Source organism: Periplaneta americana, chromosome 5 (genome assembly GCF_040183065.1).
Source record: "Periplaneta americana isolate PAMFEO1 chromosome 5, P.americana_PAMFEO1_priV1, whole genome shotgun sequence".
Taxonomy (NCBI): Eukaryota; Metazoa; Arthropoda; class Insecta; order Blattodea; family Blattidae; genus Periplaneta; species Periplaneta americana.
Genome location: NC_091121.1, coordinates 17,026,722 through 17,047,842, shown reverse-complemented (window position 1 = coordinate 17,047,842; position 21,121 = coordinate 17,026,722). Strand labels below are relative to the sequence as shown.

The window sequence follows — 21,121 nt, the reverse complement described above, 5'->3', positions numbered from 1 at the left end:
AAGGGAAGAAGAAGAAGAAGAAGAAGAAGAAGAAGAAGAAGAAGAAATTTTATTGTTATCCATTTGGTAGATAAAAAGAAAAAAAAAGTTTAAAATAACTAATTTTACAATACTGTAAGCTACACCGACATCCTCAACATGCAACTGCACCAGTTTTATGAGTGATATCATTTTTGACAATGCCAGCGAAACATTGAAGCAATTACCAATGTGAATGCAAGGCTGTGTAACTTACAGAGTGTCCTCGGGTCGGGTCCATGCTGTCTTCTGCAAGGTGTGGTATGCCGCAGAGAAAGCGAAAAGTCTCCGTTTGATAAGGCCCTCCTTATCGCCCGCCTGCGGTTCGCAGAACTACAACTTCTGTGGCTGCAATCACAAAGACAAGCCTTGTAACGACATACATTAAGTGACTGCAGGAATTTTATGCTACTATCGAATACTGTCAGTCTGAAATCTAGGAAGGCTTTAGTAAGCGAATATTAACTCTGACTTCCTCACTTTCCAAAATTATTTCAAGAACAGCTAAAGTTAAGTTCAGAACGTTTCAAATCAAATTTGTTCATTATTTTGGTTACTCTCATAATTAGGCGACAATATTTTCTCACTAATTACCTTGCAGCTTTCCTTATCCTTGTGCATAAGCCGACAAAATGTTCGAATTTTTTACATATTAGTTTTTCTTTTCACTAAGTGAGGGTGGAGTAACTTGGCAATTGACCGCCATATAAAAATGCAATCCTCTCTCGTTGCTACAAGGGGAATACATTATACAAGGAGAACAAGGGGAATAGAAGGTGAACAAAGCGAATACGAGCAGAAGAAGGAAAATACGAAAATGAGGAGAATACAAAGAGATCAAGGGTAATACAAAGAGATCTAGGGGAATACAGAGATATCAAGGAGAGAGAGAGATCAAGAGGAATACAGAGAGAACAAGAGAAATACAAAGAGATCAAGGGTAATACAAAGATATCACGAGGAATACAGAGAGATCAAGGGGATTACAAAGAGATCAAGGGGAATACAGAGAGAACAAGAGGAATACAAAGAGATCAAGGGTAATACAAAGATATCACGAGGAATACAGAGAGATCAAGGGGATTACAAAGAAATCAAGGGTAATACAAAGAGATCACGAGGAATACAGAGAGATCAAGGGGATTACAAAGAGATCAAGGGGAATACAGAGAGAACAAGAGGAATACAAAGAGAAAAAGAGGAATACAAAGAGACCAAGGGTAATACAAAGAAATCAAGGGTAATACAAATAGATCAATATGAATACTGAGAGATCAAGGGGAATACAAAAAGATCAACGGTAATACAAAGAGATCAAGAGGAGTACAGAGAGATCAAGAGTAATACAAAGAGATCAAGGGGAATACAAAGAGATCAAATGCAGAGAGAACAAGGGGAATACAAAGAGATCAAATGCAGAGAGAACAAGGGGAATACAAAGAGATCAAATGCAGAGAGAGCAAGGGGAATACAAAGAGATCAAGGGGAATACAGAGAGATCAAATACAAAGAGAGCAAGGGGAACACAAAGAGATCAAATGCAGAGAGAACAAGGGGAATACAAAGAGATCAAATGCAGAGAGAACAAGGGGAATACAAAGAGATCAAATGCAGAGAGAGCAAGGGGAATACAAAGAGATCAAATGCAGAGAGAACAAGGGGAATACAAAGAGATCAAATGCAGAGAGAACAAGGGGAATACAAAGAGATCAAATGCAGAGAGAACAAGGGGAACACAAAGAGATCAAATGCAGAGAGAACAAGGGGAATACAAAGAGATCAAATGCAGAGAGAACAAGGGGAATACAAAGAGATCAAATACAGAGAGAGCAAGGGGAATACAAAGAGATCAAATGCAGAGAGAACAAGGGGAATACAAAGAGATCAAATGCAGAGAGAACAAGGGGAATACAAAGAGATCAAATGCAGAGAGAACAAGGGGAATACAAAGAGATCAAATACAGAGAGAGCAAGGGGAATACAAAGAGATCAAGGGGAATACAGAGAAAACAGGAGGAATACAAAGAGATCAAGGGGAATACAAGGAGAACAAGGGGAATACAGAGAGAACAAGGGGAATACAAAGTGATCAAGGGGAATACAAAGAGATCAAGGGGAATACAAAGAGATCAAAGGGAGAGAGATCAAGGGGAATACAAGGAGAACAAGGGGAATACAGAGAGAACAAGGGGAATACAAAGTGATCAAGGGAATACAAAGAGATCGAGGGGGATACAAAGATATCAAAGGGAGAGAGATCAAGGGGAATACAAGGAGAACAAGGGGAATACAGAGAGAACAAGGAGAATACAAAAAGGTCAAGGGGAATACAAAGAGATGAAAGGGAGAGAGGTCAAGGGGAATACAAAGTGATCAAGGGGAATACAAAGAGATCAAGGAGAATACAAGGAGATCAAAGGGAGAGATATCAAGGGGAATACAAGGAGAACAAGGGGAATACAGAGAGAACAAGGGGAATACAAAGTGATCAAGGGGAATACAAAGAGATCAAGGGGAATATAAAGAGATCAAAGGGAGAGAGATCAAGGGGAATACAAGGAGAACAAGGGGAATACAGGGAGAACAAGGAGAATACAAAGTGATCAAGGGGAATACAAAGAGATCAAGGGGAATACGAAGAGATCAAATGGAGAGAGATCAAGGAAAATACAAGGAGAACAAGGGGAATACAGAGAGAACAAGGAGAATACAAAGAGATCAAGGGGAGCACAAAAAGATGAAGGGGGATACAAGGACTGCCGTTCATGTAGATTCTTAGGTTGTCACAGAAGATCGAGCTTTCGTACCTACACACAGTTCTACGTGAAGATAAAAACCTCCTGAATTTTTATTTCGTCGTAATAAGGAATAGGAATAATTGTGATGTTACAAAACATCGAATTTTCTCGAACTATTGGCAAGGATTTTGTTCATATTCAGTAATTATAAGGCAATTTATCCGGAAATGATGACACACTAAACAATCATTTTAGACCTACTATAATATTAATACCTTCATTTGGAATGTACAACACACGATTTACTTCTATTCTGCACAGAAAATACTCGTAAATTAAAGGGTAATCTGTATCAAAAGAAAAATTTCTTTAAGAAGATGAATTTTATTATTACCTAATGGAACAATTAATATTCTTCGACTGTGATTTTCCGACATAGTTTCCGCGTACCCTCTACCACTTCCCGGATATAAGGATGAATGTAATAGGCTATGCGATATGCAGGAATGGATATGGTTGAGATACGGTATTTCGAGAGAAGTCTTTGAATTCAATTGAATTAATATTGTAAATAACCGAACCGCTTTCTTTCGTAGAGGGAGTGTAAAGATGCAGTTCATTCAAAGACGAGTCGCTTAGTTCGTCACTTGGTCTGAGAGTTCTTACCTCTTAGCAAACGCAGGAAGATAGATTCCTTTTTCTGGACCGTAGAACCGGGATCCCCTCTGGGCAGCACTTGATGAAAAAGCACTACGTTCCCTGGCCACGAGAAGGGTTTGCATGCAGCGTTATCAATCGGGATTCACCAGGATGCTGTCAATATAAAATAAAGTTTCCTGAGTTTCAGATAAATGTAATCAAGTTACAATTGTCACAGTTCTGACATATTTCCTGCAAAATTTAACATTCCGAATTGATAAACAAAACGTTTGGCGTCACAAATGAATGCTGAGCTAACTACTTTACAGTTTAGTACAACAAGAATTGGACTTCGAATCCTGTAGAGCTCAACGGTACTTTGATAGGCTTTAATCGGGGAGAGTTTTCGAAGAGTATCTATATTATTTTTTCACCAGCATATTTCCATTAATTATCATCATCCATATATTTTGTTTATTTAGGAAGTCATATATTTATACATGCTTATCAAAAAGACGTCGAGAAAATGTTCGTATAGTACATTATGCAACGAGCCTATAATGGTAGTAGTTAAGACGCAAGTATGTCTGTTTATGAAACGAGCGCAAGCGAGTTTCATAATTTTCATACGAGCGTCTTAATTACCATTATAGGCAAGTTTCATACAACTTTTTACGCTCGACCATATTTTTAACTTGAAATTATTCAAAATTAGGTCATGTTATGGTTATGTGCGAACTGACCTGAATTGTGAGATGTGCGCAGACGCGAAAGTATTGATTTTTTCCGAGGCCGAATGTCATTGACCTTGATAGAGAATAAGATGAACATTAGTCTGATATAACCTGGAAATTGATTTGGAATTGAAAAACGAGATGACAAATTGAATTTATTTGAATATTATTTACAATTAACGCTAATTATTATAGTAACAGAACATAACCTTCTGCGAGAGTATTGGATTTCCAGCCTCCGTGACTTTTCGCTACTTGTCTTTCGCTTGCATATCCGAGAATAATCGATACTTGCGGTTTTATAACGGTACAAAGGTGACTTGTCATTGGCTGAACACCTGAACTTTAATGAATAGGTGTACTTTAATGAGGTGCATTAAAGGGCTACTTCCAGGTGTATAATTACTACATTTCGGCATTGTCGAGCATAAAATATATTATAACACTGAATAGAACATTACAACGAAATGTAGAAAACAAAATAAGGAAGAAAATTAAAATTATATTTTATGATATACCGGGACGAGCTCTCTTATATGACAGCAAGTATTGGACACTTAGCCAAAATGATAAAAATTGGAATAAGTACTTCAGAAATGAGATTTAAAAGATCCTTACCAAGTGTTATAAGCTTACTGAGAGATCATATTAGAAGAGATGATCTAAGGATTTTGTCCTTGCTGTTCACTCTAACACTTGTTTTTATGAAAATATAAAACTTTCATAGAAATTAAGAATTTTAAAGTGTTTGAGATATTAAAAAAGGTAATATACCTTGTGTGACGGAAGGTATCGTTTCGACACCGGTGTGGTGTCATCATCAGTGTCTCTCGAACTACTGCGGCTCCAGTTCGTCTCGATTTTAGGCGATTGCTGTCATCAGTGGTGGAATGTCCTGCTCTTCTGGTGGTGGGGATTGTTTGTTGTATGTGTTGTAGATATGTTATTGTGTGCTTGTAGATTTCGTATTGTTCTAATATGTTTAATTGTGAACTTTGTGGTGTGATGTGTGGTATTTCCATATCTGTTTCTATGTTACTGTAGTTGTGGTTGTTATTAGTAATGTGTTCTACGTAATTTGATGTGATGTATGTTTTAATCATTGTTTTAATGTGTTCATTGCATCTTATTCGGAATGACTTTCCAGTATGTCCTAAGTAGAAATCTCAACAGTCATTGTAAGGTCCCTGATATGGCCATGCTAAGGTTTGAGAATTTTTCTAGCCGCCATTTTGAAAAAAAAATGTAAACCACTTTTTTCTTACTCGTTCTCAGTTTAATGGACTTTCTTAAAACAATTTCCTTTCCCCATAAAAATAGCTTTAATTGTCCAAAAATTCCCAAATTCCAAAAGTCTACCTAGTGGCCATATCAGGAACATGTCCACATGATATGGCCACCCTTGTTCCATGTTCTACAAATCGTGATTGTTTTCAGTTTGATAGCGCAGTTGTGTTAAAATTAAATAGTTTTGATGTAAAATGAATAAAAATGGCACTTAATAATCTGTTTTATAATTCAAAAGTGTAGTCAAACAGGTTTTTCCATAAAAAAATTAAGTTGTTTTTCTTAAAATACAAAATTTTTGCGTAATCCCAGCTATAAGGCATGTAAATTTGTCAGGTGAAAAAATAAAAGTGAAATGAACTTGATATGGCCATGGTGCATTTGATATGGCCATATCAGGAGCAGGTAAGCTTTCACGAAAATCGTTTGATTATGAACAACTCGTAAAAGATACGCCATCAACGACAACACCAATCAACAGAACATTAAAAACTGAATGGAATACGATGGTTTTCATGAAACAAGTCTTTGAAAAACATGCATAAAACAAAGGAGACTTACAAGAGAAAAATAAGAAGAGGTCACATGAAAACCGCAAAACAGGCAATTAACGCTATATTGCTCAACCTGACTGGGTGGAAACGATCAAGTGTCATACCAGGATGCCCTTTCATTGTATGCTGCTGCAATTTAGCGGATTTTTTGGTTAACTAACTCACAATAGGGGAGTGGCCATATCAGGAACATGGCCATAACAGGAGCACCCACCTTATTTTAATCTGTAAACCCCAGTTGAATTGTATTTATTTGTTTATTTGTTTCATGTAATTACTTATACGAGTATACTTACGCACTGCACTGCACTATTTGTTTAATATCCCATCTTATATTTCAGTTAATGTGATATGCTAAAGTTTTGCATTTATTCTCGTCTGTTGTTTGTGTTGGTTTATTATGTTTTTGTTTTGTCTTTTTTATTAGCGTGTCTATAACATTAGGGTTGTAAGCGTTGTCTTGTGCTATATATTTTATTGTATTTACTCGTAGTTCTTAAATGTAGTTGTTTTTCATTAGCACGTTAATTAATCTTGTGTCATTGTACGGAAGGCGGCATATTTATGTTGTATGGGTTGGTTTGTTGAATTGTGTACATGTGTAATTTCAAGGGAAAAATTGTTCCGGGGCCGGGTATCGATCCCGGGACCTCTGGTTGAACGTACCAGCGCTCTTACCAACTCAGCTACCCAGGAACTCCACCCGACACCGTCTCAACTTTTCCCTTTATATCCACACAACTCGCGTGGGCTGACGAAACGCCAGAGACCCATATCGAGTGCACACAATCTCTGTGTGTCTTGGAATTGTGGTTTTCTGTTAACGTACACAGTGACGTATATATTATGCAAATCTAGTCTTTCAGGTAAGGCTCCCTGTAAAGCACATTTGAATAATTTCAAGGGAAAAATTGTTCCGGGGCCGGGTATCGATCCCGGGACCTCTGGTTGAGCGTACCAGCGCTCTTACCAACTGAGCTACCCGGGAACTCCACCCGACACCGCCTCAACTTTAAATCTGCTTTACAGGGAGCCTTACCTGAAAGACTAGATTTGCATAATATATACGTCACTGTGTACGTTAGCAGAAAACCACAATTCCAAGACACACAGAGATTGTGTGCACTCGATGTGGGTCTCTGGCGTTTCGTCAGCCCACGCGAGTTGTGTGGATATAAAGGGAAAAGTTGAGACGGTGTCGGGTGGAGTTCCCGGGTAGCTCAGTTGGTAAGAGCGCTGGTACGTTCAACCAGAGGTCCCGGGATCGATACCCAGCCCCGGAACAATTTTTCCCTTGAAATTATTCAAATCTGCTTTACAGGGAGCCTTACCTGAAAGACTAGATTTGCATTGTGTATATGTGTGTTGTGGTTGTAGTAGGTTTCCTGTATATAATAAATTCGTGTTTCTTCATGGTTTTTTTTACTGTGATATCTAAAAAATATATAGTTTGGTTATGTTCAAATATCTATTGTATATTTTAATTTGAGATGTATTTTGTTTAGTTTCTGATGTAAGTTTTCCATTTGTCTTCTGTTGCCATTAATAGTATTAATATTATCACCTACGTATCGGTGTCAGTATATTATTTTTTCTGCGTGTTTCTTATTATCAGCATTTAGTATGTGTTTATTCAATATTGTGTATGAATATTTCTGCTAATATGCTTGATATAGGCATTTAAGATTTGAGAGTCCAGAACAATGGTTTGGAGACAGTCATTGCCGTAGCATAGCTGAATTCTGCGCCATGTTCTGGCAGATGTTTTGCAGAGATAATCCGAGATTACTGCTCGTAAATTTTCCGCTGTGCGATACCGGTTATTACTCAAACTGCATGGTTACGAAGGTTAATAAGTTACCAACACGCCAAACAAATCTTCCGAAAATAAAGCGGTGTGTACCCACTTCTCTTCTTTATCACCTACTCTTTTCAATATTTACTAAGGGGTTTACGATCAACTGTTTTCAGAAAATGGAAGGAGTAATAGTAGGAGGAAGAAGAAGAATAAAGTGCATAACATTTTTTCTGATTACTTGAAGTTATTAGCAGAAGAGGAGACGATATTAAGAGATATGTTATTGGAGATAAAATAAATGACAGCTGTGAGCGGTATGGGACAAAGAGAAATGGGATCAAGACGAATACCATGATTATTAGAAGAAGAATGTAAAAGGTAAACTAGGGAATTCAAAATGAGCTAGCAGAACAAGTGGACAGTTTGGGTTGTGCTGTAAGTAATAACATAAGCTGCTGGCAGGAGGATATCAGTAGCAAAGGAGGCTTTGAATAGAAAAGGAGCATCTTCTGTGGACAACTGGAAAAAAAAGTAAGGAAGAGACTAGTGAAGTGTTATGTGTGGAGTGTGCCACAGTGTATGGAGCAGAAACATGGACATTACGATGAAGTGAAGAGAAGCGACTGGAAACATTTGAAATGTGGATGTGAAGAAGAATGGATACAAAATAAAAAACGAATCTACACTAGAAAGAGTGGATGAAGAAAGAATAATGTTCAAACTGACCAGGATGGGAAAATTAATTGGCCGAGTCGCTGATTGGTAAAAGGGAGAGAAATAATGAGATAGAAAAAGATATCAGATTATAGACGACATTAAAATTTATGGATCCAGAATGCTGGGTTTGCAATGAAGGACCTGCACTTGGGAGGAAAACTATGAATGAACAAATGAATGAATGAATGTTCACTTCTCGGCCACTTTGTCATTTTAGCTATTTTAGATGAAATAAAATTCGTATTTTGTTCCACTTTATGTATGAAACGCTTAAAAGTTTAACATTTATATAAACTGACAACATCAAAGATAGGCCAAAATCTACATGTACGGGTTCTAGGCTTTAACTTATTAACCTGTTTTTCACGTTAAGTTAAATTTAAATAAGAAAGATGCCTAATTTTACGATAACCTAATAATTTGATACAGAATATAGATTTTTCAGTATCCAAAGTTAAACCGAAAACTTCGCGGGCGGACCAACGGTCGTTTCCAGTATTCGGCGGACTTGTAAACAATTTGGTGGTTTAAAAAGGAACGTAGTAATATCACAGATAAACTCAAATATCACTGTTCAGTGTTAATTTTGTAAGAGATACGGAACTCGAGCCAGAGGCTGTCTGGAAGCGAGTCCAAAGACATGGCTCACTCTTTGAATTTCCTGATCGACAGTGAGAACACAAGGGCGCCGTCGTCGTCCACGAAGGCAGCGACAGTGGCGGCGTCCAGCACGAGGCACCGTCTTCTGTCAGCCACGTCCTCAGTGTCGCTACGCACGCGGTTCGTCATGGAGAGGGTCTGATCCCCGGACCTGCTGCGAAACTCGTGGACGTACTCGAAGGCGGCGGCGACGTCCAAGGCCCCCAGGTACTGCACCGCCTCCACGAGGATCCTCCGCGACGCGTCTCGCCTCTTCGTCCACCAGAAGAGGCCGTCCTCGAGGCTGATCAGGGTCACACTCGTCGACGACTCGGCCAGGCTGAAGTTGTTGTACACGACGCAGCGCTCACATTTCTGGGAGAAGTGCGCCTTGTGGGCGAGAGCGACGTGGTCTGCAAGCAGCGCCCGGCGACCATGCCACCCGCAGGGCGTCACCGATCCAACCCCCGAGCCGGCCAGGCAGGGGTAATTGCGGTACTCGCAAGCGGCGACATGTCTGGGCAGGTCCACGAGCAGGGACATGTGCTTGCAGCCGGCACGTCCGTGCCTACACGGGTACAGAACCTGAAACCATGTAGATTTAGAGAAATATTCACTTTATTTGTCATGTGAGCAATTACATTTGAAGAGTCCACTGCAAGAATGATGGATGTCACTTGTGTCACACGTGTTAAATATTACTGTACCTGGTTAACCCTTTCTAACCCAAATTAAATTTACAAGCAATCCATGTTGAAACAAATAGCTGTATTAGGACTAATTCAGTGACCAAGTTACGGGAGTGGCAACATTTGAAACAAAACTATATTGATGAAAATGTATTGAAATAGAAGTTATCCAGCAAAATTTACCTTCATATGTAACACACAAGTATATAAATGCTATAAAGTTAATTATTGCCATATGGTATCTATAGGTAAGAAAGGGTTAACATGTTTCGGTCTGTTACTGACCTTCTTCAGAACTGGTTGTTGCTCGTCTTGACACCTTTTGTTTTGTTTCCTGTGGGGGTGTGTTTGTGAAGTGTAATGTGGAGTCAAAGAGTGTGTGTGTGTGTGTGTGTGTGTGTATCTCAAGGGAAAAAATGGAACTCTCTGCATTATAATCCACAGTTAATTCTCGATTTACCACGCAAGTCGTCTGTAGCTGCATTTAGATTGTCAACAGGCCATGACTGTTTGGCCAAATATCTGCATAGAATTGGAATATATCAGTCCCCACGCAAATCGTCTGTAGCTGCATTTAGATTGTCAACAGGCCATGACTGTTTGGCCAGATACCTGCATAGAATTGGAATATATCAGTCCCCACGCAAATCGTCTGTAGCTGCATTTAGATTGTCAACAGGCCATGACTGTTTGGCCAACTACCTGCATAGAATTGGAATATATCAGTCCCCACGCAAATCGTCTGTAGCTGCATTTAGATTGTCAACAGGCCATGACTGTTTGGCCAAATACCTGCATAGAATTGGAATATATCAGTCCCCTAACTGCCCATTGTGCAACTCAAACCAAGAAATGGATTCGGAACACCTCAAAATCTGTGCTTCAGTGGCTGACCACGATAATATCTTTGAAAAATATTGGAGTACAAGAGGTTAAATGACTTTATTGTCAAACGCCTGACATTAGAAAACAACAACAACAGAGTGTGTGTGTGTTGAGAATTTCATTTGGATGTGTTATTGTGTGTGTGTATATTTCGTATTGTTCTAGTGTTTTAGTTTCTGGCTTTTTGGTTGGATGTGTAGAATTTCCATGTCTGTGTTGATGTCTTTGTAGGTATGGTTAGCATTTGTAATGTGTTCTGCATATGTGGAAGTGTTTTGTAATTTTGTTATGGCTGTGATGTGTTCTTTGTAACGTGTTTGAAATGATCTGCCTGTCTGTCCTATGTAGAAGTTGAGTTTGTACACGCCTGTATGGTTGTATTTGTTTGTTTGTGTTGTTTGTATGTTGAGATGTTTTTGTAGAGTATTATTTGTTCTGTATGCGATGTTGTAATTTAATTTCTTGAATGAGGTTGCAATCTTGCGTCTCTTTGTTTTCGTATGTTAGTGTGGTGTATTTTTGTGTTCTTGTGTTGGGTTGTATTCTTATGTCTTTGTGATTATAATAATAATAATAATAATAATAATAATAATAATAATAATAATAATAATAATAATAACAATAATAATAATAATAATAATAATAATAATAATAATGGCTTTATTTAACCTGGCAGAGTTAAGGCCGTAAGACCTTCTCTTACACTCAACCAGGATTAAAACTTGCTTACATAGTTGAACATAAAACTGGATTGGAATTAAGAAATTACATACTGATACAATTTAGGTACATGATGAGATCAAAAGAGGTAGTTCCATAAAATTTACCTCATAAAATAAAAATAAACATAGTGGAATACATATTAATGTTGTTGGAATCAAATACGAATCACATAAAAACAGAAGCCGATAATTCAATAAAAAATGTACACAGTAAAAATAAAAATAAACACATTAGTATACATATTAGTATTAGATTACAATTAAGTAGGATTTACATAATTAAAAAACCAGAAACCGACAATTGAATAAAATGTACACAAAAATAGATTAATAATAAAAAAAGAACACAGTGGGATACATATTGGCGTTAAGTGATAAATAAACACGATTTAGATAATAAAAATAAGAAACAAAAAATAAATGAATACTGTGGAACACATGCCATTAAATATTTGCAACGCGTCAGGTCTGGCAACTCATCATAAGATATTTTTCTAATTTACATTTAAAAGAAATTAAAGTTCGGCAGCCCTTGACTTCAGGCGGCAGAGAATTCCAGTGACGAGAAGTAGCAACAGTGAAAGATGAAGAATAAAGAGATGATGTGTGGAGTGGTATTATGTTTTGTCTTTCGTATTATGTTGTCTATTATGTTGGGGTTGTATCCGTTTTGTTGTGCTATGTATTTGATTATGTTTAGCTCTTCTGTGTAATCCTGTTGGTTCATTGCTATGTTGAGTGTAATCTGTGTACCATTGTTCGGAATGCAGTTTGTTTGTGTTGTGTTGTATTAATTTTATGCCCTATGTTTATTAGACTTTATTTTCTTGTCTTGATGGATACTATAGTTTCTCAAAGTATTGTGCTGTGCTAACCTTGGATACGATGACCTCCGCGAACAGATTCCTGGTTTCAGTGACGACCTCTTTGCAGGAAGGGCAGGGCGCGCCCTTACAGCGGCCGCAGACAGTGTGCCCCCGCCGACACAGGTACATGGGCGCCGCCATGCTGGTTGAACAGCGGGGACATAAAAGTTGGGTGAGCAGACTCGAATTCAGTCCCCTCAGTTTCTCCTCCGACATGTTAGCCTGCTACCACACAAAATCTATTAACGGGAGAGGATGGTATTTTTTAAAACTTTTTTCCTATTTGGTGTAAAATATTAATTTTTTGTATGTAGAGAGCTCATAGCCGTGGCAACTCAACCAAATAAAAATATTTTGAAAAAAAAAAAAAAATATTTGGAGGCCCAAATTTGAAAAGAAAATACCCAATGCAGGATTGTACTAAAACCGATATATCTAAACCGTTTTTAGAGATAGATTCAAACACTTTTTTGCAATGTATTTGCAAAAGCATGTTCTACAAACTGTCTGTAACAGAATTTTGATATAGTTCCTACGTTTGTAAAATAAACAATTAAAATGTAATAGCAATTTTCTGATTTCCTTTCTTGCAAACAAACGGACGTATTTTTAAAATGAAATCAATTAACAAAATTCTGTTACCGAGAACAGTTTCCTAATAGTCTAAAGAATGTGTATTCTAAATTTCATGCATGTATCTTTAATAGTTCAGAAATTATATCCATTTTTGTCTGGCAATGTAGCAAAAAAAAAATGAAGTTACTGGAAACCGATGAAAGCGCGCGTGTGATTTAAAAATCCATGGGGCAGAAAGTTTAAAAATGACGTCTCAACATCCGATAAGGGCACAAATACCCACAAAATGTTATGCAATGCATTCCACACATATCAAAGAGTATTTTAAAGAAAAAGAAATTTTTGAAAATTTAATTTACCGGAAACAACAATAAAAGTGAGCGAGTGATTTAAAATCCATAACGCAGGAAGTTTAAAAATGGCGACTCAACATCCGATAAGGGCACAAATACCCACAAAATGTTATGCTATGCATTCCACACATATCACAGGGTGTTTAAAGAATTTTTTTTTTTGAAAATTACTCATTTTTCACCAAAAAATATCATCCTCTCCCCTTAATCAAATATGTTTACCAACAGACGGGGGTAAGGGTATTGGCTTTTGACACAGGGTCTGAGTTCAAAACCCGGTCAATAAAACTGAAATTTGAGATGAACACAAACAATTTTTGGAGACTGTTTTTGGTTGTTCCAAATCAGGGGACTGTTTCACTCTGTCCCTCCTATACAGAAAAAAAAATGTTTAGTACAGTTTGCAAACCTGGTTTACGTTTCAGTGACTTAAAATTTTGACGTCCTGACATGAACCAATAATTTATTGTTCGAAAGTGACCTCTGCTATTACACGACGATATAGAGAACATAAGCTAACTACTACGTACAATTTACAGTGAAAAACCTAGACACTATTAATAATACGTATGCAAATACAGTTAAACTTCCCAATAGCGGACACCGCCGGGGAAAAATTAAATGTCCGTTATTGAGAAGTGTCCGCTATTTAGAAAATCGTTAGTATGTATACAGTACATTAAAATTTCTCATACATATCCAACACTATATTTTACAGTACAGTACAGTAAATAGTGAGATTGTGAGATTGTTTAGAGTATTCATCCAGAGAGAAATCGTACCAGTAAATGTTTTGTAAATGAAATAAACATCACTCACTGTACCACTTCACCACACACAAAGAAATCTAGAATTGCATTCTCAGTATACTTACTTAATTACAAATGGCTTTCAAGGAACCCGAAGGTTCATTGTCGCCCTTACATAAGCCCGCCATCGGTCCCTATCCTGTGCAAGATTAATCCAGTCTCTATCATCATAACCCACCTCCCTCAAATCCATTTTAATATTATCCTCCCATCTACGTCTCGACCTCCCCAAAGATCTTTTTCCCTCCGGTCTCCCAACTAACACTATATGCATTTCTGGATTCGCCCATATGTGCTACATGCCCTGCCCATCTCAAACGTCTGGATTTAATGTTCCTAATTATGTCAGGTGAAGAATACAATGCGTGCAGTTCTGTGTTGTATAACCTTCTCCATTCTCCTGTAACTTCATCCCGCTTAGCCCCAAATATATATGATTTTAAAATAACATCCTTGTTTTTCAAAATTTCACTAACCAGAGTTTTTCCCACATTAAACTTTGTGGCCAGCTCACGAACACTTAATTTCTCCTTGTCACTATGCTTTACAATATCCACTTTCTCTTTTAGTGACAAACGTTTACGTTTTTGTGACATTTTTAATGTGACTGTACTTCCAAACATTCAACTTGACAAACTAAGAAAGTATGGACTGCTCACGTACAGTATCACAACTAACAACTGTGCTGCTTAACTTCAATAAAGTACAAGAACGTTCAAATGCACGATAATGATTGTTGCAAAGAATTCCGTTACAATTCCGTTTAATTTACAACCGTCTTTTTCTTTTTTTCTTTCACGCTGTCCGTTATTTGGAAGTTTTAATTGCTGTTGGGAGATACATTTCAGTGTCCGCGTCCGTTATTGAGAATGTCCGCTATTTGGAAGAATTTTATCATAAGGCCAATGTTATTTTGCAGGAGAATTTTAAAATGTCCGCTATTGAGAGGAGTCCGCTATTGGGAAGTGTCCGTTAAGGGAAGTTTCACTGTATTGTAGCTTTTCCCCCTGTTATTAAGATGAGTAAGTTCTTATTGAAAATATTTTTATATCACATATTATAGGCCGTAATTCACAAAATGAGCGCTAACCTTCAAAGTAGGCAATAACAGACACTACACAATTCAGCTGTCAGGAACCAGGATGCACTGGAAGGAATGATGAAACGGGAGAAGAGTTCGGGATAGAAGAAGATATCAGATGATAGACGACGTTAAGATATATGGATCATAAGCGGAGACTATGAGGAAGGCAGAAAATAGGAAAGATTGGAAAATGCTGGGTTGCAGTCAAAGACCTGCCCTTGGGCAGAGAACTATGAATGAATGAAAACTATTTCCTTCACTGTTTACCTTGTTACAAAACTCTAAGGGAGTTTGAATCTTTTGTGTGGTATATTTTTGTCAGTATAAAACCGAATAACAATAATTAGCTCTCGGCGTCAGTTGACGCGTAAAACGTCTCATTCTTCTTATCTCGCTCTGCGTAGGCCTATCACTGAAATGATGGTTGTAACGTCTGTCTATGATAAGTGCTGGGTTCAGGGGTAAACGTTCAGTGTGCAAGGGAAGTTAAAACCAACAGAATGTTTGAAGTGAGGACTTTGTAACGCAATATCTTTCTACAGAAATCAACAAAGCTTGGACATGAAATCATGCTAATATTATCGCTGACACAGTTCCCTATTAAGCTCATTTCAAGGGCATTGTTAACTATGTAGTAATTAATATTAAGTCTTTATGTGGCGGCATAAGAGTCTATTGTACTATTGTGCTATATGGTGGCTAAGGTACGGAAAACGTGTTAATATTAAAAATGACCGACAAATCGCTGCTACGCTCATTTTATATTGGCTATGTAGGGTTATTCAAAATTCAAGAAAGATTTGCAACTCCTCTTTGTTAAGAATCTATATATATATAATTTGAACTGGTAATGGAAATTACAGGAAAACGGCTGAACGGATTTTAATAAATGACCCCTCATTTTGAAGCTTGGAAACCAAAGTTTTTCAGAAAAATAGTAGTTTTCAGTGAAATGTCAATTTTTCAACATAATTTTCTTATTTCCTAAAATCCATCTGTCGTCACTAACTGCATTTAGAATAAAACAAAACACACACTATAGTAAACAATATTACACGAAGGCCATGATCTGCAATAATGCTGACATATTCAGAGCTCAAACTAAATTGGTTATTAAAAACTTCGAGACTTACTAAAATTAATTTACAGGTCTGATTGTGCGGTGTGTAATTTTCTGAGTACAGCTCTGTATTGGATATTAAAAACTACAAAATTTGAGGTGGTTTGATGACATTATTACCATTAGAAATGAAATATTATTAGGTCTATAGTTAATGCCATGATATGACTATTTTTCATTAATTGTACATATTAATGCTATATTGATGATATGAAAGTGAAACGTTTTGGGGTTATATAAGTAGGTGTAGAGAATATCTACAATTTACTGAGTGTTGGCTATATAGTGTAGGCCTATATAGTATATGTTACTGAAAACTATACAACTTACGTAAGATAATAATACTGTTATTAAAAATCAAATATTTTTAGTTACCTATTAATCAAGTGGGGTTGGATCTTTTTCATATATTTAATGGCGGTGTGGTGTAGATATTTATATGCGTGATTCTCTACATTATTGGCTCGAGAGAGCGCAAAAATTAGAGCTCCTAAGGAAAGACCAAAAGGTATTACCTATTTACTGATAAAATAAGAGGCCTACAAGATTTTGTAGACTCCCGATCATTTCAGCAAGATCTCTTAGCAGGATAAAATGATTTTACCTTCTACATTTCAAGGTAGTTTACGAAACATGCAGCAGCTATACCAAGATGGTATGTCTATTGTTCGAAAGCATAGCAAACCTTACATTTTCTTAACTTTCACCTACAATCCGCATTGACCTGAAATAGCTATTGCTTTACTCCCACATGAAAAACCCACTGATCGTCCTGACATTATTACTTGCGTTTTCGCGTTGAAACTAAAAAACTGAAGGTGTATAGGTTCCAGAAAAACTATTTAGCATTAAAAAAAAACATTCAGAGGGAGTATGTTTCATTATTATGGAAACAAATAACTTTCAGAATGTCTGGTATTCTTCATTGAAAATAAATCTGAAAAATGTTTATTTGAACGTCTAACGAACTTAGTTTGCAGCATCTGCTGTACAAGCCACTAGTAAGTTTATAAAAAGTGAATAAAACAGTTTCATACAATATTAGAGTTTATTCAGGTATAAACAAGTTTTTGAGAATACGCCAGACTGTTAGTTCATCTGCTGTCGCCCAGCAACTTGATTAACACTGGACGTTACATATTCTGAATTTTGTCTTATCTCCTGGACTTCTCATAAAGGCACAGCAGCATTCCCATCGTTTTCTACGGATGTTGGTCTACCACAACAGTTCTTATCTCCCACAAAACCGATCTGTTCAATTTGTACAAGCTCTCACAGTGACGACAAACTGCAAGGATAAATGTATAGTTACCAATCTTCCCGGTGCGTTGGAACAACCTCTATGACATTCATAGTAACACGTAACACTGAAGTAGGCCAATTCCAATTTGCAGATGCAAAATCATTAAGAACTTACATTAGCTAATTCAATAGTCGTTTTAATTGTTGTATATTTTCATTTTTCATAGCAACAAAAGTGAACAACTTAAAAACTTAATGAAATCAGAGGGATTTGAAATTAACGTTACACATTATTAACTACAAATCAACCTCAGTTTCGTAATGTGGTTAACACAATCAACGGCAGATGTGATTTCTAGGATACGGAAACATGTCAATATTAAAACTGGCATATGAAGTTAATGTTAAATTTATTTATATGGAATTTAAACCATTAAATTGACAAAGTATCCTATAGGATACAACAGGTTAATAGCCTATATGCTATAATTTTAATAGAACAATGAAAACAAATTTGTAGAAAAATTAAAATTTCACAATACTATAATATTGTACAACATATAAAATTGCTGTGGAGACCTTCGGTCCTTGGAGTCATGACGTTAAAGTTTTGGTATCTCAAATCGGCCAAATTTTGATCTCCATTACTGGTGATCGTCGTTGCACTACTTATATGCTTCAACGCTTAAGTATTGCTATTCAACGCGGAAATGCAATGAGCGTTTTGGGTACTCTTCCAGAGTCCAGCCCTTTGGACGAACTTTTTCTCCTGTAAAATTTTTTATCTCTATGTAAATGTTTATATTTAGTGTTTATATATGTAAAAACATATAAAATATGGGCATTGCGATAGTTGTTTTCTTTACAGTCCGACAAGGTTTAATAAACTAGTGTGAGAAATGAAGTTTTGCCAATTTAAGGGCAGAGTTGATACGTGGCGGTATCAAAAAGGAAATACTATAATTTTGTGTGTTGATAATAGAACTGATCGAACGTTTTAAATATATATATATCCATATTCCCCTCCTTCATTCATTATACAGCAGAGTGGATTAATGTTAGTTTTATATATATATATATATATATATATATATATATATATATATATATATATATATATATATAGTCGTACTGTACATGGATGACATAAATTATTTTTGTGGTCTTATCCGTTTCAGTATCATAATAAGCTTCCGCGGGTATTAGCAGTTACTGAATACCTTCCCACTAGATTACAAAAAAGTCACAACAGCCATGGGACTGAAGCCGGATGGTCTATGGCGAGTCCTTGGCATCAACCCCTTTGATTTGATTACCCCCCTTTGATTTGATTACCTGGTTGGGTTTTTCCGAGTTTTTCCTCAACCAAAAGGCAAATGCCGGGTAATATTTTGGCGAATTCTCGGACCTCACCTCACCTCATCTCATCTCACTACATCTCGCCAAAATATTGTAAAAAAATTGCACAAAATTGTAAAAATTGTAGAAAATTACTAAATTGTAAAACTATAAAATTTTGTAAAAATTGTAATTGTAATATTGTAAAATTTTGACTTGTTCCACATCTTAAAGCTTCATTGCTCATGTAAGATCTATGGAATAAAATGAATGAATGAATGAATGAACAGGTTACTGGTGCGTATAGTGAATGAACAGCCAAAAACAGCCTTCTATGAATGAAAACGTGCTTCGATATCATTGAAAAATCTCACTCTTAATAACATTTGAAACACTACCACATTTCAATAATGAATCGCAAGAATACGAAAAAGCGGTACTCACGTGCCACACTGCAACTGCCGTGTCGTCATAGGAACGGCTGACGTGCGCCTCGGGCAGGTAGTGCCTTATCAGCAGCGATATCCACGTGACGATAAGGCCACCACTACTGCATCAGTTGAGCTGGCTTCGCAAGCAGGCAAGCCAAGAAGCTTCGGATGCACCAGTACAGCCGCATGTTTGTACAGATCTTGGTGTTTATATTGTGCGGTTGTGTTTCAATAGTTCAACAAGAAAACTGTTTCCTAATTCGTCACACGTAAGAAAACTGTTAGCTGTATCTTCGCGAAATACCAAGCAGATTATTTTACTCACAACACGCAGTGGAATCTCTTCAAGCTGGAGTATCACAGTATCAGCGGTAGTAACAGTAGTAGTATCAGGGGTACCAGCAGCAACAGCAGTAGTATTAGCGGAAGTAGGAACAGTAATAGCTGGAGTCGTAGTATCAACGGTAGTAGCAGTAGTAACTGGAGTAGCAGCGGTAGTAGCATCAGTAGCAGTTGGAGTAATAGCAGTAGTAGCTGGAGCAGAATCAGTGGTAGTAGCATCAGTAGCAGTTGGAGTAGCTGGAGTAGTATCAGCGGTAGTAGCATCAGTAGCAATTGGAATACCAGTAGTAGCTGGAGTAATATCAGCGGTAGTAGCATCAGTAGCAATTGGAATACCAGTAGTAGCTGGAGTAGTATCAGCGGTAGTAGCATCAGTAGCAATTGGAATACCAGTAGTAGCTGGAGTAGTATCAGCGGTAGTAGCATCAGTAGCAATTGGAATACCAGTAGTAGCTGGAGTAGCATCAGTAGCAATTGTAGTAGCAGTAGTAGCTGGAGTAGTATCAGCGGTAGTAGCATCAGTAGCAATTGGAATACCAGTAGTAGCTGGAGTAGCATCAGTAGCAATTGTAGTAGCAGCAGTAGCTGGAGTAATATCAGCGGTAGTAGCAGCAGTAATAGTATCAGGGGTTGTATCAGCAGTAGTAGCTAGAATAGTATTACCGGTAGTAGTAGCAGTATCAGTGGCAGTAGTAGCAGTATCAATGGTAGTAGTAGCAATAGTTGCTGGAATAGTATCAGCGGTAATAGTAGTATCAGTGGTAGTAGTAGCAATAGTTGCTGGAATAGTATCAGCGGTAGTAGCAGCTGTAGTAGTAGTATCAGTGGTAGTAGTAGCAATAGTTGCTGGAATAGTATCAGCTGTAGTAGTAGTATCAGTGGTAGTAGTAGCAATAGCTGCTGGAATAGTATCAGAGGTAGTAGCAGCAGTAGTAGTATCAGTAGTAGTAGTAGTAGCAATAGTTGCTGGAATAGTATCAACAGTAGTAGTAGTATCAGTGGTAGTAGTAGCAATAGTTGCTGGAATAGTATCAGCGGTAGAAGCAGCTATAGTAGTAGTATCAGTGGTAGTAACAGCAATAGTCGCTGGAATAGTATCAGCGGTAGTAGCAGCATTAGTAGTAGTATCAGTGGTATTAGTAGTAGCAATAGTTGCTGGAATAGTATCAGCGGTAGTAGCAGCTGTAGTAGTATCAGTGGCAGTAGTAGTAATAGTTGCTGGAATAGTATCAGCGGTAGTAGTAGTATCAGTGGTAGTAGTAGCAATAGTTGCTGGAATAGTATCAGCGGTAGTAGCAGCTGTAGTAGTAGTATCAGTGGTAGTAGTAGTAATAGTTGCTGGAATAGTATCAGCGGTAGTAGTAGTATCAGTGGTAGTAGTAGCAATAGTTGCTGGAATAGTATCAGCGGTAGTAGTAGCAGTAGAAGTATCAGTGGTAGTAGTAGCAATAGTTGCTGGAATAGTATCAGCTGTAGTAGCAGCAGTAGTAGTATCAGTGGTAGTAGTAGCAATAGTTGCTGGAATAGTATCAGCTGTAGT

General features: G+C 37.3%; 2 protein-coding genes across 8 annotated transcripts in view; both read right to left on the bottom strand.

Moving 5' to 3' along the window:
• Window positions 1-5,298, bottom strand: part of LOC138699485 (ankyrin repeat and protein kinase domain-containing protein 1-like) — a 113,436-nt gene extending 108,138 nt beyond the window's left edge. For 6 of the 7 annotated variants that reach the window (XM_069825398.1, XM_069825399.1, XM_069825400.1 and 3 more), the window contains exons 1-3: window positions 4,904-5,297; window positions 3,423-3,569; window positions 236-366 (exon numbers count right to left, since the gene is read on the bottom strand). In XM_069825398.1, the coding sequence (XP_069681499.1) occupies window positions 236-259 (24 nt within the window). In that variant the 5' untranslated portion in view covers window positions 260-366; window positions 3,423-3,569; window positions 4,904-5,297. Of the gene's footprint in view, window positions 1-235; window positions 367-3,422; window positions 3,570-4,903 lie in introns of all 7 variants that reach the window. The other variant, XM_069825401.1, reaches the window with a different exon arrangement.
• Window positions 5,299-7,176: 1,878 nt separating this feature from the next.
• LOC138699484 (probable E3 ubiquitin-protein ligase sinah) lies at window positions 7,177-19,376 on the bottom strand. Its single transcript, XM_069825397.1, has 3 exons — window positions 19,253-19,376; window positions 12,296-12,508; window positions 7,177-9,709 (listed from the first exon to the last, which is right to left on the bottom strand). Exons 2-3 carry the CDS (start codon window positions 12,500-12,502, stop codon window positions 9,131-9,133), a joined length of 786 nt encoding a protein of 261 aa, XP_069681498.1. The 5' UTR covers window positions 12,503-12,508; window positions 19,253-19,376; the 3' UTR covers window positions 7,177-9,130.
• Between the last annotated feature and the right edge of the window lie 1,745 nt (window positions 19,377-21,121).

Coding starts and splice junctions, on each gene's coding strand:
- LOC138699484 (XM_069825397.1), bottom strand. CDS start 12,502: ATGTCGGAGGAGAAACTGAGGGGACTGAATTCGAGTCTGCTCACCCAA. Junction 9,710..12,295: donor CGGAGGTCATCGTATCCAAG/GTTAGCACAGCA, acceptor ACATGGTTTCAG/GTTCTGTACCCGTGTAGGCA.